The sequence below is a fragment of the Athene cunicularia genome (genome assembly GCF_003259725.1).
Source record: "Athene cunicularia isolate RWA chromosome 3 unlocalized genomic scaffold, athCun1 chr3_part1, whole genome shotgun sequence".
Lineage (NCBI taxonomy): Eukaryota > Metazoa > Chordata > Aves > Strigiformes > Strigidae > Athene > Athene cunicularia.
In genome coordinates this window covers 13,398,532-13,416,392 of record NW_020799097.1, presented here as the reverse complement: position 1 = coordinate 13,416,392, position 17,861 = coordinate 13,398,532, and the positions used below count along the sequence as shown (strand labels likewise).

General features: G+C 35.3%; 1 protein-coding gene across 1 annotated transcript in view; it reads right to left on the bottom strand.

Annotated features, from left to right (window-relative positions):
- The window catches only part of NBAS (neuroblastoma amplified sequence), a 186,939-nt gene that overhangs the window by 153,913 nt on the left and 15,165 nt on the right, over nucleotides 1–17,861 (bottom strand). Inside the window, exons 10-21 of the mRNA XM_026846497.1 lie at nucleotides 15,776–15,914; nucleotides 14,912–14,977; nucleotides 12,060–12,188; nucleotides 9,093–9,156; nucleotides 7,444–7,637; nucleotides 6,064–6,321; nucleotides 5,170–5,295; nucleotides 3,871–4,022; nucleotides 2,916–3,050; nucleotides 2,566–2,644; nucleotides 1,891–1,995; nucleotides 1,520–1,656 (exon numbers count right to left, since the gene is read on the bottom strand). Coding sequence (XP_026702298.1) covers nucleotides 1,520–1,656; nucleotides 1,891–1,995; nucleotides 2,566–2,644; nucleotides 2,916–3,050; nucleotides 3,871–4,022; nucleotides 5,170–5,295; nucleotides 6,064–6,321; nucleotides 7,444–7,637; nucleotides 9,093–9,156; nucleotides 12,060–12,188; nucleotides 14,912–14,977; nucleotides 15,776–15,914 — 1,584 coding nt within the window. The remainder of the gene's footprint in view (nucleotides 1–1,519; nucleotides 1,657–1,890; nucleotides 1,996–2,565; nucleotides 2,645–2,915; nucleotides 3,051–3,870; nucleotides 4,023–5,169; nucleotides 5,296–6,063; nucleotides 6,322–7,443; nucleotides 7,638–9,092; nucleotides 9,157–12,059; nucleotides 12,189–14,911; nucleotides 14,978–15,775; nucleotides 15,915–17,861) is intronic.

Sequence of the window (17,861 nt, the reverse complement as noted above, 5' to 3'; positions counted from 1 at the left end):
AAGAAATGTGAACCTAGATGTGAAAAAGAAACGTGAACCTAAAAGAAATGTAATCCTAACACTTGAAAGTTCTGTCTACCACAGACAAAGGTTCAAACTATACGCTTCGATTTTTCAACAGCAGACAGGACTAAGTTCTTAACCTGTAGCTTCACATCCTTACAGCTAGATCACAAATGTTTAACTGTTGTTTTGCCTATTGGCACATAAATCAGTTCTTTAAACAAACCAACCAACCACAACAGAATAAAAAAAATCAAAATAAAGAACAAACAACCCTCAGAAAGAAGGGCAACCTGTTTCTGAACACCAGATCACTCTTCTTCGTTCCCTCTCACATTATAAATCTTATCAAAAGAGAAAAATTAAAACATATTTTACTAATTTTGGAAACACTGCAATATTTTCTCTTCATGGTCCTAATTGCTACCTTAAAGAAAAAGATAAAACAAGTTTTTCACACCAGAACTAAATAACTACATGTTCTCCTAATACTACCAACACAATAAAAAAGGCACTGGTAAATATTAGATAACATGAAATAAAGATTAACTTCTGCTCAGGAAGGACAAAAGTGCTAAGTATTATAAACGAGGAAACATGTCAGGGGAATAACTTAATGAACTAAAAAGAACTCTTCTATATAGAGAATTATCCAATTGGGACTGTTAAAACTTTGAACTGAAAAACTTAACTATAATGCTGGAAGACTTCAAAAAAAATTCTATTAGCTACTCCAAAAACTATCCCTCTGAACTAAAGCTTCAAAGTCCTATTGACAAAATATTAAATAATGAAATCTCCTCAATTCTTTATGGGCATTGAACAATATGCTTCAAAACTAATTACATAATTGAAGCGTTTGAAAGAAACACTCTAGAAGCAAAAAATTCTTTTAATTAATAGGCAGAACATTATTATGATGTTCAAGGAAGACTCCCTTATGAAAAATTATATGAAATTGACAGTAAACTAACATTTTATGCTGAAATGAAAGAGTAGGAAAGCCTGGTTTTAAAGCTTCTCATAATTCTACCTTAGCAAGCTGCATAAGAATCAGTAACAAGATTAACGGTTTTGAAGTTACTGACTGCTTAAGTGTTAAATTACATTTCAAAACATATCCAGAAAAACATAATTGCTCTCAGGGAGCTAAACACTTGTATTATTAATTTCCTAACTCTGGCTATTATTACAAACCAATTACAGACTTGTACTTACACTTGTGAAAATCTGGGCACTTTCAGATCAGAAAAGGACATGATTCCTCTTATGTGTAAGGGAGGCAAGAATACTTCAAGTCCCTACTTCCCTGATAATAACCAAAAGAGACCAAGGAGCTTCTAGGAATGGCACAATGTAAAGATGAAAATGAAGACTGGTCAAGTACATAAAGACAAAGCTGCTCTTTTGATTTTAGGTAATACTCAACAGCAGATTGTCATACATGGAAACTAATTTCAGTATTAACTTTAAAATCTTTTCTTTTTTTAGTAAACATCCATTGATGCATCCTTACCATGCTTCAGGCAACAAGAAAGAATATTCATGTGGTGAAGTAGTCTCTGGAAAATTGGAGAGAATTGCCTGTCTGTGTGGAAGTAAAGCTGAACCATGGAAAGTGAACAAAATCTCCAGGGCTCTGACATTGCTTTCCTAAAGAGCAAAACATTAAGTTGATGAACTTAGATCATGCAACAAACATTTTACTTTAGAATTTTCTTTAGCAATAAAGAAAATTAGGCCAGAGTCACTGCATTTATTTATTTACAATCAAACAGATACACCCCTCCACCTCTTAAATTCCCACTGAGATTCAACCAAGTGCAAAGGGCAGAAAAAAATACCACTTAAGTGTAAACAACATTCTAGTGAAATAAATATTAATACCCGAGCATAAGTTCTTGCTGAAAGTACAATATTCTGATTTCTGAACTTCTTGAAGAATTCAGCATCATAGTGTTGTTCAGCTGCATGAGGCCCTCCAAGGATTTCCTTTAAAAAAAAAAAAAAAAAAAAAACACACACCACCACACACACACCATGTATAAAAGTCTGGATTTTATGCAAGATTTATAAAAGCATGAAAAAGCCTACATGTTTCTTTATCTTAGGATGTGTAAGTTTGAGATATATGCAGAAAAGCATGATGCTGCTTATTTCTTTCAGTATGAAAAAAAGATACATTTTTGATTGATAAGCTAAGACAATTCTCTGCCCTGCTTTAATTAGTGTTTACACAACATTAGCTACAGAATGATGTGGTACATTTCATGTTGTGGCATAAGCTGATTCCCTGCAGACACAGTATGTTCAAAGCAGGCTTCTGCCCAACTATACCTTTCTACACTAGAAGCTGGCCATTTGCAAAAGCAGAGCAGGAGAAACATGGTAGCTTGAACATAAAACAGCTGAGGTTAGAGACTGCAGCACAGCAAGATGACTATAAACACTGACATTACAATATAAAACAAAAAAAGGTACAATGATGTGACAAGAAAGTTACAGGAAGGCTTATGGAATGAGAACTCAAAAAAACTGTAGCCAGTTAGCAAGTTTCCTCACCTCATAGGTTTCAAGGCGGTCAAGGTAAGTTAACAATTTCATCCTGCTACGGCAGAGTTCTTTCTGTTCCAGCGTCAGCCTGTGTTCGAAACATGAATTTTCATGCTCACAACTGATACTGTACATCATGTGCATGTGAAGTCAACAGTCACACCTTTTAATGACATTTTGCACTGGAATATATTAAGAAATTAAGTCAACTGAGAACTCTGACATATTATAATGCCAAGTAAAACTTAAACCACTGTCCTATTAGGAATAACATACATCAGAGTAGTTACATTCTTGCAACTGTGTAGTTATAATAAGCACCTAACTCCAAATAAAACTTAGCCCAACATTTCATTTACTTTGAGAAGGTTACTGATAATAGCAGTCCTTGACGCTTCTTGGCCTCTTTTTCCTTTCTAGTATCTATTTCTTCATCTGGTGACAAAAAGTCTTCATAGGGAATTTCAATGTCCACCTCCCCCGGTAAAATAAATCTAGAAGACAAAAGCAACAGTGTAATCAATGTTAAGAAACAAAGAAAGCAACAACAAAAATATATGATGAACTACTTTTTGAATAAACATACTAATACAGCTTTCAGTTTATGTCTTGACTAAAAGTCTAAACTTCAAGTTTAGACTTTTGTAAGTCTAAATGGCACCCATCACAAGCCAACAAGAGACACATCTCTTATTTTCACTCCCTCCATAAAACAAATGAAAAAAACGAACCACCAACCACACATCTATGATGGTTGATAGAAGTTTCAAATTCTACAGGCAGCACTGGAATCAGCAGCAGCTCTACAGCATACAATGGTAATAGATGACTGCACAAAGAAAGAACATCCTCTTCTATTTCTACCACCAGGGACTGAATACAGAAGTAAATTGCTCTGCATTTATTTCCCCACTGACTCACTGTGTTTTGATTTGTTTCCTTCCCCACCTGAACTACAGAAGATCATTACAACAATTAAGACATACAGCAAAAGGCATTTATAGGGGTAGCTGCACCTTCCAGAAGAGGTAACAGAAATAGATTCTCATAGCAAAGTTCTCTATGATGAAGAAAATAAAGAGCATTCGGAGAAGAGGGAAAATGCAGTACAAAAGTACAAAGGTAAAATGATAGTAGTAGCTCATGGAAATCTTCAGTTTGATTCAAAACATTATCTTGATGTCCTGTAAAAGCATCTTAACATTTTCATTAGTGGCTGATAAAAAAAAAATATTACCAGATTACTAGCAAAGACCTCATCATTCAGCATTCTTTAAAAATACAACAACAACAAAAAAAATACTCTTTCCAAACCTGCCACCATCTTCTCCTTTTCCTATGGCCACAAGAGCCTCCAAGTCTGTGCCTTTCAAGCCGTACTGAAGCAGCTTCTTAGCAGCATCCACATTCTCTGGAACTCTTTCCAAGCACTCATGAAGAACCCATGCGCGCTTCTTGATTTTGCTCTGTCCAAGAACAACAGCATAGACACAGTATCATATGCTTCATTTCAAAGCAACAAGTACAGAGATGTTAAAGTCTTCTAATGTGTTTCTTCAACTTAAGAAAAAGTCAAGTTAATCTGATGACTTGCAGTGTGAACCAAGAAAAGAGGTGAGAATGCAAAAAATGTAATTTCCTCAGAGTTTTTGTGGCAGAAAAGGGCATAAAACTGCTGAATGATTTAGCAGAACTTACACAAAAGAACTGGAACAGAAGAAGTTATTATTTGTATTCCCTAATTAGCATCACTCCTCCTTACACTAAATAAAATGTGATGGTTTGGAGCTAAAATGCAGCTTTTATAAATCAAATGTATTTCACAATAGCAGTAGAGTCTTTTTCAGTATCAACCTATTCACATGCCAATAGGATTCTGTGACAAAAAAAAAGACACATCAGGGTCACAAAAATATTATTGGCCTTATCTGCTGATCTTCAGTTAAGATTGCATAGCACATGGAGAGTGGCTAATTGTAAAAATCTTATTTTGATATTCAATTAATATCTAACTTGAAAATACAAAAATTACATGACATTCCTCTTTTTCTCTTGGAAGACTTTACCCTATAGCACCGATTGTGCAGCTCGCTTGTCTGCTGAGTTGGAAGGCTTTCTTCCAAGCCAAAAAAACTCATGTTGGACTCTACTAAAAACCTTCAGTTACAGGTAGCAGAGTTCACTGTAAATTTTGTTAATAAAACTTAGCTATACAGCTACTGATTCCAACTTCACCTTACCATTTAATTTTCTAAACTACTTGGAAGTTATTTAAATGCTTTATATTTCCAATTATTTATTATTTTCATTTCTCAGACAACAACCTACTGTTGCATGTTGGGGAGAGATTATACCAGAGAAAGCAAGCTGCTAAATTAGAACATACTTGAAAGAAAAGATTTCCATTAACTTCTAAGGTCTCTGGATTAGGCCTTCAGTTAATTTAACCAGATCACTTTTCCACATGACACAAAATGGAATTTGCAGGACAGCTCTCCAAATTGCCACCAATTTATGTTTTGTAAATTAAAATACAACTGAGAATTCAATTTCTGTAAAAGTAACACAGCCATTCCAATATGAAAACCTAAAAGTCACAAAAAACAAACCCACCAAGTAGTCTTGAATTGAAGCAACATTAACAGCCGACTTCCTCCACTGTCTTTGATACACAAGATCAGAATCAAGGCCATATGCCTGAGCCAAAGACAAAGCTTCCCCATATTCTTCATTATCAATCTACAAAAGCAAACATGTGAGAACAAATATGGAAATTGGATGACTTTCAACAACCAATTATTAGTTCTATGTGTTGAAACAGATATAGGGATAATTTCTGTGGGTATGCTTAAGCAGGTAGGAAAGAGAATGACTCAAGATACAGATGAGTAAGACTCAGATCTGATGGACACCTCTAGAAAATCAGAGATTTTTCCTCAAGAAAAAGGAAGACGTTATTTAGGTAACCAGCATGACATCAACACTCCCTGAAAACTCTTAAGAGATACAGAGCAAACTGGCTTATCATCAGAACAATTGAAGTGGCCTGGACAAAGAATTGCTTGGAGTAGTCTTGTATATGTTTGGTACAAGCGAGTCACAGGCCTAATTTGTATGTGTGCCTGAAAGAACATAAAAATAAACTACATTCACATCAGAGTATAAGTTATCCCATTGCCTGGCCAATAACAAGCTAAATTATTTTCATTCAATGTATTTGCCAGGTTTTCCATTACTTGTAAACACCCATATAAGTACACTTCATCTGGCCAAGGTAATGATGCACAGTATCTCCTCAGTGACCTGTAAACATCATCTTATTTGAATCATTATAATGCTAGTTTTAAACAATGATCCCTTTGATTAGGTAACACAGTACACTGTCAGCTAAGAGACCCTTAGAAATATGTGCCTAAATCCTTCTGTTAATATAGCAAGAATTAAAAGAGAAAATTCTTTCTAAATAAAGCTGATGAAGAGAGATATGATCTTTCCTTCAATACTTACTTTCCTCTGGTACAGTTCCTCTGGAGTTGTGGATCTCAAACTAACAAGACGGAAATTCTTTGTAATAGTACGGGGACGTTTCCGTGGAGGAGCAAATCGTTCCATTTCTGTCACAAAGTACAGGCCTTGCTTTAGGTAACTGAAGTATCTGTCCTTAGCAGAAGTTTCATCATCTGAGTCAGAGTCATCTTCTCCCTCATCTTCATCACCGGGCCTGGTCTCCAAGCGTAATCTTTTTGGAAGAAGTTTTATTTCACACTGCACAGAAAATATGAACATGAAGCATCCCCCTAGTACACCTCAACTAGTTTGATGATAATTGAGTAATTCCACTTCCACCACTTCAAATTTCAAAATCAACATCCTTCCTCTCCTTCTCCTCTAAATCTTTCATTTCTCAGTTTGCTTAACATGCTTTACAAACCCTGAGCCTGTCTCCTGGATCTAAGGTTTTATCCCTTACCTACTGAAGCAAGGAGTGAAGGTTTCTTACTAAACGTCCTACACTACCACAGACAGGACAGAACTATGGAGACATCTTCACAGACTGTTAAACAGTTTAGTGCAGCATACAGCAGTGTTTTCAACTCTTAGCTATCCAATGCAAGGTTTTCTGTTCAATGGAAATGTCTCAGATTACACCCTTAGGCTATAATATGCCAGTCACTGGCTGTATCTTATTTCCAGAATAATAATCCTTCCAAAAAACATACATGCAAGCTTTGCATATTGAGATATTCTGATATAAGTATTATTTTAAACTTCTGTTCAAGATGTTTAAAATCTATTTCAGTGTAAGCCTTAGGAAAGAGTAATTTGCTAAGTTTCAAAGAAAATTCCTGGTTAACTTCATTGTGTTCTACTCCTTCCTGGAATCCTACTAAAGATAAACAAAACCAACAAAATTTTAAAATCTATCTTTTACATCGCTTTGTCTTAATTTAAATGTGTTCCTCATTTCTTTTAAACATACTCTGTCTCTAAGGGGCATCTTTTTCAAAATGGGAGAGGGATACTTGCAGTATATTCTTCAAATGCACTAACATACAAAGTTAACACAGCTGTCAACACAAACTGTTTCCTGCAGCAAGATTCCTCTCATTCAGGCTCAGCCTTCTAGGAGCTTTGCTTCTACTCTCCAAAAGTTTTTTGGCAATCAAGTTTTTATTAAGACAGTTAAGTTGCAGCAAGTTCAGAACTTCCCTGCAATACCTATCTAGAGATAAAGAAACTGAATCACTTTTTCTATTAGTAATAACAACTTTTTTTTTTTTAAAACCACACCACACACATACACACAACACACTTAGGATCACATACACAAAAGCAAACTGTCCTACTGCATTCCAAATAAGTTATCTGCTTGTGTACATTCCTCACCTCCAGACTTAGAAATCCTCCATCATGAGCTGAAGTGACCTGAGGAGAGCTCTCAAACCATTCGCATGACTTTCCCAGCAAGTTTCTTAATGTCTTGACTGATGACACAGTCAATGCACCAGAGCAGCGAGCCAGGATGACAGAATTATCCGCCCACCAATTTACATCGACCAATGAGTAATAGGATTCTTTATCTAAAAGAAATAAACAAGGAAATAAGAATGCACTATACCTAGAAAGATAACTTTAAACACCAGATAAGAACAGGAGTGACTTCAGTTACTAAGAGATTTCACCTGATGGCCTAATTTAACAACCATTTATTGTTGTATATGCATCCTTGGTTCAGTAAGTTTGTACTTTACATAAATTATATTTTACTACATCAGTTCTGCATTAAATAAAGCTGTTGAAGAGACAAAAAGATCACCTAATTGTGGATGTAATTATTTTTTAATGTAATTTTTAAAAAGAGTTCACAGTAAACGCCTTTACTTGCACAAAATAAAACACATTTTAGATATCTGATAAAGATCTACTTCAATACTTCCCAGGCCATCCTTGACCAAGTCTCCCTGTCAACAAACATAATACTGATGAAAATCACGAAAGGTCACTGCTTTTGAGGACAAGCAAAAACTATGAACAAGACTCCGGAACAATCTCATCTTGTAGGCTGTTTAAGATTAAACCAACAAAACAAACAGAAAAGTGTCACTACGACTGAGAATGGAAGCTGTGTCATTTCTAAGACTGTCTTGGTTATGATGACTGGAGGTTAGGACAAAACGGTCACGAGAGTTAGCTCAATTTGTTCACTACAGTGTAATTTCCCATCTCTCTGATGAAAACAATCTTTTCCCAAACAGCACTGAGAAACAGACCAGCTTATCACTTTTCTGCCACTTCAGTACTTAAGTCAGCGGCATGCCCATGAAGGTCAGATGAATTAACCTGAAGACAGAATCACCAAGAAAAATAGTACAAAGAAATAGGGATCTTTTAATAATATAGATGTATACAAGCAGTAGTGAATGGATCATAGAATACCCATCGATCTCCACTCTTGGAAGAGCCATGCAATAACCAGGTGATAAATGGCTGCGCATTGTAGTCTGAATTTTGGGAAAAGAATAGAGACTGACGTGAGGCAAACCCAGTAGGAGGAAACAAAGATGTTTTGTTTTAGTATTTTAAACTACTATCTTCACATTATGTTAGCTTTCAAGATTTATTAGACATTTATAGAAAGAAAAGGCAAAGGTAAGCTTAAGTTTTAGACTGTTGAGTCTAATAATATGTTACCTCCAATACTATGATGTAGTGGCTGCTGAGATGTCTGCTGAACGTTAAGCATTCTCCAGAGTCATAATCATATTATTAATAATAAATGAAGTCCTGTACTAACTGAAATATCATCTTATTTATGGTTATGGCTACAAAAGTATTCCTAGGAGAGGATTTAAAAAAAAAAAAAAACTACTGTGACACTCATTTAGCTATGGCATGCTACAAATTCAAATCATACATACAATTTTGGCAACTATTCTAACTGAGATTTAATTAAGCCATTACAGGTCTTTGTATATTTGTATAAAGATTTCTAACTACACAATGTTATAAAATAATGAGCTAACTGTACCACATACCTTTTATCTTCTTTCTTTTTTCACTAGAAAGTCTCCAGTCTGGGTTGAGCTCATCATAGCCTGGCTAAAAAAATATAAGCGTAAGACAAAAAAAGGTCATATTCAAGTTTATCTTTGTCACACAGACAATCTGTTTATTTACTCAATTGCTGACCCACTCATTTTTCAGTGAAAATGCTCCCCATAAGAATCAAACTTTTCCTGAACAGAAAACATACTGGTGCTCAGTGACACTGTAATTTCCTCCAGACAGTTAAATTTTAAAAAATTAAAAAAAAAAAAAAAAAAATCATAGCTAAACAGACTTCTGAATTCTTAAAACACCATATTACAAAACAAGAGTATCATCAGACCTAGCCTAATCTGCATTCAACAGCAATCACACCCCAAAGATTTCTGAAATAAAGGCTCTCCAGCAGCCAGAAGCCCAAGTGTTTGTTTGTCATGTCTATACATAGGACTGCAAGCATATAAAAGAGGAAGCTCCAAAACAGTCCTCCTGTTTGCTTTGTGTAGTGTTCCTGAGTACCGGCCTAGTACAGTGCTGTAAGTATTTACTCTGGTTATTTTCATAACTATAAAGCCTCTTTCAAGACTAGTGCAGCAAAAGAAGCAGCATTATTTAATAATGCACTGTTTAAAATGTTTAGAATTAGTAAGCTGTTGCTGTGTTGTTTTTTTAAACTTTATTTTGTAATATCAGAATATATGAGAACTACACAAATATGGATGCCAGTAATCCTGCCCCCCTAACTGCAATGCAATGCAAGTACATGTAGACTATACAGCTCAGAAAACCAAAGCATGTTTGGGTCAAGATGAAGGTGATTTTCAGACAATTTTTTTGTAGAAAGAGAATGGTCTACTACTAAAAAGTAAAATTAGCTTAAAGGGGCCTCATGTTAACAGATATGTTTGAGTGATAAGTTAGAATGACATACATTATGAAAATATCCATTATACATGAACACTAGTCTCACCTATAAAAATAAATCTGATAAGTCAAATACTGAATATTCCTTTAGATCACCTCACTAAATTGTAAAATCCTCAAAACTGCTTCAGAATACATATTCATTATCATTAGAAACAAATAAAATATCTAACACTTCACTGTAAGCATGCTTGAGCAAAATCTGTATTCTCACAAAAATCTGAAGTGTACGTTAAAAATATAGATAGATATGCACATACACACACATACACACACAACACTTTTGCCAACACTGGAGCAGAATTTTTGTTTGGTTTTAGGGTTTTTTTTTTAAAAGTGCTTTACTGAACAAGCTTGGAACTACGTTTCTATGGTGGGTTGATGCTAGCCAGCAGCTAAGCAACACACAGCCCCTTGTCCACTCCTGTCTGCAGCGGGACAGCATAAGGAGAGCAAAAGCATGAACAGTTGTGCATCAAGACAAAGACAGTTTAATAAGCAAAGGAAAGCCAGGAAAAAAGATATAAAAACAACTGATACAAAGGCAACCATTCACCATACCCCACAAGTAGACAGATGCCCACCCAGTCTCAAAAGCTCTGGCTACCTACCCAAAACCTCCCCCTGCTTTGTTTTTATTGCTGATCATAACATTACATGGCATAGAATATCCCTTCTGTCAGTTGCGGTCAGCTGTCCAGGCTATGTCCCCTCTCAGGCTGTTGCAAACCCCAAAACTACTCACTGGAGGGCAACAGTGAGAAACAGAAGACCTTGAACCTGTGTAAGCATTATTAAGCAATAGCTGAAACACACTAGTGTTGTTCAAGATGACAACATACTACTATCTCTACAAGTATTATTGACTTAAGTGTTTATTACAAACAAAGTTTGCCTTTTTTGTAATTTTTCTTGAAAATATTCACTTAACCTCATAGTCATCATGATAACCAGAGGAAGATGTCTTCCTTCATTTTTTCCTCTTCCTCACTATGGAAGCCTGTGCCTATATGTAATGTCAAGGAAGTGCTTTGTTGTGGACCTTGAAGTAACTATGGCACAATGCACAGACTGCAGAGAAATTCAATACAGCATGTGAAAAAGCTTTAATTAATTTATGAATGCATAAACTTGAATTTAAAACAGTCCAAAAAAATTGGAGGAAGTATTTTTGTACTGAAATTTCTAAAGGAGTCCATACATTGAGCAAAAATCTACCCTGCAAAAAGAAACTACAAAGAAACAGAAACTACAAATATTTAATAACATAACAGGGAATTGTTAATCAGCATAAGCACTAAAACACAACTGTTTACTTCTAACTACCAAATCTTTCATTCTACAATAATTTTTTAATAAGAAATACACTAATGTACAATAAAACCATCTGAGCAATACTGTGTAGAAAATATTGGTAATTTGTGTCATATATGTCTAGTGACCAAAGATGCCATTTGACCGGCTACCCTGTTTGGAATTGATATCCGTTTATGTCTTGTAGGTTTAGAACATAACACACCGCACTTGAAGTGAAAAGCCTTTCTGTATCTATTAGTCAAGAAATAAATTGGAGTAAAACCAGAATACTTCAGACTAGGGTACGTCATTTCAGCTGTGTCACTTTTGAAAATGCAGGCATATTTTCCTCAATGAAGTGTTCTCTTTAGAGAACATTCAGTTTTGCAAACAATTCCTGTAGAGAGCATGTGACTTACTAATACCAACCTGATGAACAAACTATTTTGGAGCATTATCTGGAAGAAGGTGAGGTAAATTTTGGGGGAGAAATAGATGAACACATCAGACATCCAAGCAGAATTTGGTTTCAACTATTCAAATGAAGTTACCGATGTTGGCTCCACTTATATTTTAAAACAGTATTTCAGTCACCCACTTGGCACCAAAATGCCTCATGAAAAATTCAGTGCAACACAATTAGTTCTTTTTCTTAATTTTTAAAGTTTAAGGCTTATGGTTAAAACACAGAAAGATTAAGATGTATACTGCAAGTTTCTGAACATTCACATCCTTACCTGATCAGTTTGGTCCCATTCTCCTTGTTGTTTGAGAGACGGAATAGACCAGATTGTCAGTTTTCCTGAGAAATGAATAGCTGCCAGAAGAGCTCCATCAGGAGAAATATTCATCTTGAAAACTCCATCCTGCCGAACATTAATCAGCTAAGTAAACAAAAACCAAAAAAACCCAAGCAAACAACAAAAAACCCACACACACATCAAGGGTACTTGTAACAAAATACTTCCTTCAGGATTCACAAACTCCCACACAATTACAACAAGATCTATACACTATTTCCACAAGACAAGTGCCTGTAAAAAATACACTCAAACTTTGAAATCAAACTTAGTGCCACTGGCAATGCACAACAATTTCTGAAAATACAATTTCTACTTATTCTCCCTGCCCCCAACAGAGCTTCTCTGTTTTAAGAAAGATCATTAGGTTCTCAGAGGGACTAGTTTTCACTGAAAGACAGCATGTAGATTCTGAAAAATTATACTGTTTATAAAAATCCCATTTTGTTAGTGCAGTTCACTTTTAAAAGCTTGGTAATAAAAATTTATCCTACAATGTTAGAACCGTCCAAGTTTGCATCTAATCAATTTGTAAGCCAGCGCCTCTCATCCTGGAAAATACCCCAACATAAATGAAGTACAGAAATGTTACTAGACATCCATACAATTAAGAAGTTTTAATGGAGTTTCTACAGCACATTTGTGGTAGGTATCATTTGAAGATAATAATACTATTTTAAGATATGTATGTTCGTTTGGGTTAGGGGTTCTTTTACTATTTTTATTTTATTTCTTAGAATGTTTTAAGTTCTAGCTATGCCACAGAAACAATGATAATGAAGTAACATGCTTGCTGTTGTACAGTGGTTTGCAGCTACTGAGAGAGCTGCTTAAACTGAAGCTTAAAATGTGTTTTTAATTGAAAAAGCATAATTAAGTGTTTTTAAAACCAATTAAGAATTATTTATATCATAAAAATTTCATAAGCGTTCTCTGATTTAATTCTTAAGCAGCTGGAGTACTGCAATCTCTACTGTAGTTTGTTAAGGAATTATACTTGCCAAGTCTCTTAACAAGATCTTAAAAAAAAAAAAAAAAGAAGAGTTAAATGTTTATTCAGCAGTCAGCAGTAATTCTCTTGCTGCTAAATTTAGATGTTGGGTTGCCATTAACACATTCTAATTTACAGATGTTGTCTATAGAGATTAATCAATCCTTAGGCAAAGCAGGCAATGCTGCCTCAGTAAACAGCTTCTCAACTTAAGGGAACTGCAGAACAAGATACTGAAAACCTTGGCAGGTTGGCATTTCACATTTTGTGTCATTTAAGTTAGCACCACTAAGAATCAAATCCCAATATAGCTAGTTCTAATATACAAGTCCTCTAGCTGCTGTGCCCGTCAAACTTTAACACTGTTGCCAATTTCCACTAAGAACGTGAACAATACCTCACTTATTTAAATCATAATATCTGAAATTGGATTAAAACATTAAAGGATTCATAACAATCTCTGTTTTTCTGTGTAAATTTAGTAGTAGCAATTGCAATGAAGCTGAAGTTTAGCACAGCTACACTCATTACTAGCCCTCCAGTAAGAAGTCTACTTCAGCCTTCCCTTTTATATTTTGAGTGAAGGAAATAAAAACTCTCCCCATTCTACCCCTGAGAGAGATTCAGAAAGATTTGTTTCCCCCTTCGAATCAAGCATGCAATTTCTTCTTTTAATCAGTCACCCAAACATCCCAAAAATCTATTAAGGTCATTTTCAAAGTCCATATAACTTCAGACCAGCCATTTTTCCTCCCAAGAGGACACAGTGAGGGCAGCAGACAGATTCCTTACTGTTCTTTCCTCACAAAGCATAACAAGGGAAACCACATTTTTTTTTACAAGGGGGGGAGGGGGATAAAAAAAGCAACCAAACAAAGGCTATACACAACTCCTAGCCAAGAGACAGGAGAAGGTGGTGCAGTACTGCATAGCTAGCTCCTAAGGCATGTAACAGCAAGCCACAGCATGTGAAAGAAAGCCACAAGCACTGTGTGCAAACCCTTAGAAACATAGGAAGCACAGACCTACACCTCAGCATGACACTGAAGATTTAGTACTCTCCCCTGAATGAGTGTAAGACCCATACTCAGGGTTTGATAAGGACAAGCTGACTCTGTTAAGCAGTTTCATCAGATTCACAAGCATCCTGGCAGTAGAAGTTTGACCCATTATAAACCTTGCCATATCTCATAACAAGCTGTAAAAATCAAGCCTTTGTGTCTACTTTATTTAAGCCATGAATGATTAGTTGAATCCACTCATTTTTTTCTTTCCCACACTGCATGAAAGTTTTGGGCTGTAAGGTGAGGGGTTTTTTTGTTTTCTACTGAAACTGGGATAGTGCAGAAGGCTGGGTTTCATTCCTCCTTTTCTCTCTCCGGTGTGTATTTAAGAAACATCATCACAGTCTACTCTTTTCTTGTAGAAAATATAACACACATAACATGTTATGATCATTACACTCGTTAACAAATAATTAGGTGGCTTTTTACGCCTTCCTTTTTGAATAAGAGTCTACATTTGATATTGAACTCTGCATCTCTATACCTGTTCCTGTCAGTGTGCTGAAAACCCAAGATTCAAACTTCAGCAGATGAACTAACTGGGTTTTTTAAAAAGGCAAATAAAAAGCAAGCTACTCCATTTAACGCTAAAAGCTTATTATTTTTAAGAGTTTTATAGAAATACTAATTCTAAAGTTGCATAAATTAAAAAAATACTTTCAATCAGTCTCTCAGGCAGTCATTAACGGACAATTACGTTAGTAAAATACATTTCTGGAGGTAGACCTAAATACCTTTTCTGTTCCCCGCCTGCTGTAAAATCTTAAATTCACAATCCTTAATAATCCTCTTCCCTGTGCCTGTAAGAACAGAAACACATCATACAATAAAAGACAAATCTCATTGTTTTATGCAACAAAAACTATGTAAGTCATATCTGAAGTACTAAAACAACTCTGCAAGATTCTTTAAACTTCCATAAGACTGCCTACTTTAAAATAATGCAAGGACAATAAAATATAGTTTATGTAACTTTGCACATTTCATTAGGTATGTATCATGCCACAGAAAAGCACTACCTATTTGCAATGAACCGAACAGCTCAATTCTAATACTAAGCAATACCTATACAAGAGTAACTAGTGGAATTTATCTAAGTATACTGTAAATTGATTTCAGTACATCCACTCTGCAGTTGCTCCCAAATCAGACATTCACTTCTACTAGAAACAAAAGAAAGAAAGAGTCAGACTTAAACTGAAACATTTATTTCAGGTGTACTGCCTTCTGTTACGAAGTAACAAAAAGACAAAAATAACTGGAATATTTCCCAATAGGCAACACACCCCAGTAAACAACTAATGAGTTTGTGTATTTCCAAGCTACATTTTTTTTGTTGTTTTGGGTTTTTCTTAAAACCACAAGTGATAATCAAGAACTTAAAAATTCAAATCATGCTACAGAAAAAGCAGACACAGACAGATGCTGGGAGTAGAAGAATTAACTTACTAGAAGTTCACATCATAGCTTGCAAAATTGCACAAAACTGCAAACCACTGCATTACATTTTCTTTCAGAAAGAGATTCATACTGAACTTCCAGTTAGATAATTCTGACAGTAACAATATTCAACCACTAAAATGAGGAAACATACTTACTGTTCTAATGTCATCTTCATAATTAGTGACCTGTTTATAATGGGGAGAGCCTGAGAGAACTCTCCAAGCAGATATCCCACAACCAGCTGCTTTAGATACTCCATCTTCATCTGTTTCACAACCTCCTACAAGGAGAAGTCTGTAAAATATATAAAGGCATATTATGGTTTCATATACTGGCAAGGCATATTATGGTTTCATATACTGGCACATAAATGGGGGGTTTAATTGCTTTAAGTCAGAACTATAGCAGCTTGCTTGTAGTAACAGAAAGCCTAAGTAGACTAAGACATGTAACAGCCCCAATAAGCTCTATCTGTGAATAGACACCCTGAAGTTTAAGATGACTTGACCATTACTTGAGTAACCCTTGTTATTTGTGGTGATTTTTCCCTATCTATTCTCATCTCTAGCTTTCCAAATAAGGACTAATTCCCAACATTTAAAAAAAAAAAAAAAAAATTAAAAATGTCTGGCTATAAATTTGAGTTTTCTCCCCTACCCTCGAAGAATAACAACTACAGATCAAGCTTATTAAAAGTTCTGGCCATTCTGCTTAAGCATTAGGTTACCGTTTATTCAGATGTGGTACAAAAGACACTTCTCTTTCATTGAGGAACCAAATGCATTAAAGTTTTTCAATCTTGTTTTGTAAAGGTGTTCTACCAACTACAAATGTGCATGCAATAATTTTGTTACACATGTTTTAAAAACTCTGAAACTCTTACAATTAGTGCTACCACTAAAATGTATCAAAATATTTTCCCTTGAAGCCCTTTTACCTTATTAACAAGCAGTTTTATGTTTAACTGATGACTTTGACACAAACATTGAGAACAGATGCCTAAGTTTGTCTGAACGCATCATTTTTGTGAACAAGTCATCAAAAAATAAAATATCTGCAAAAAAAGGTACACATTGGAAAAGCCAGAAGTTCAGCTCGGAGAACACTCCTTTATCCATTTTCAAAGTCCACGTTACTCTTGAAATGCTCTGCCACCTAGCGGCTGACACATATAGCTCTCAGCTGTGATCTGAGTGTATTTCAAAACATTTCCTGCAAAATTAAACTGAAAGAAAAAAGAAGAAAAAAAAAAAAAGAAAGAAAAAATTTCCTCCCACATTTAATCCTCTTCAAGAGGTCATTAAAACTTATTTAACATTCCTAAGTCTCACAGTATTCACAAACATACAGCAAGATGACTTATACCATGAATGCTTTCATTCTGTTAAGGTTCTTAAGAGTTTTAGTCATTTTGTGGTGTAAAGGATTGCCTAAGACAGCAAAACAGACATCATTATCACCATTTTCCTCAAAAACAGCACTAGGAGACTCTTAATCTATCATCATAATTTACAGGAAAATGGGTAATTTTGCATTGTTCTTATGATCAGAAAGTAAAGCAGAGCAAAGCTAAGAGTAACTACTTCTCCCTTAAGGAGGCACTGTTTAAAGCTTTTGAAATTTCTGGCAAAGCATCCATGATGCAGTGGTTTCTTGCTGCAGTACACCAAGAATAAACCACGTTATCATTTAAGGAGCAAATGGATTCCTATCAGAGTCAAGAAAATCTACCACGAGTAGCGCAGATCATATGTCAGTAAATTTACGGTATCTGTAAAACTGGTAACCTGAATAGCATGTGGGAGCAAACATATTTCTTAGGTAATTAGTACACCTTTTTTGTAGTAATAACATAGGAAAAAAGCAGAGATAAAATTCACCTATGTAAGGAATTAATGCCTCAAACATTCGTCAACATAGAAAAATCTCAAGGACAAATTGTGGCCCTTGTGATTAATCTGAGAAATTAATTATCTGCCTACGGAGCACAGAGTTTATCGAAGGGTGCATAGCTCTGCTGCCTTGCAGCTGTGTAGCCAAATTCCTTAGATAAGCCTTGACGGAAGGAGACGTAACCCACATAAAACCATATGTTCTGGTTAAGGCCTATACTTTAATTTACAACTACAGTCGCAAAGAAGAGATAAAAAACTGGTAAAAGAGAACAACTGACACCAGACAGAACTGTAATTGCCCAAGAAACAAAATCTGTGGAAAAGGTAAAGGTGGTAGGGGGAGATC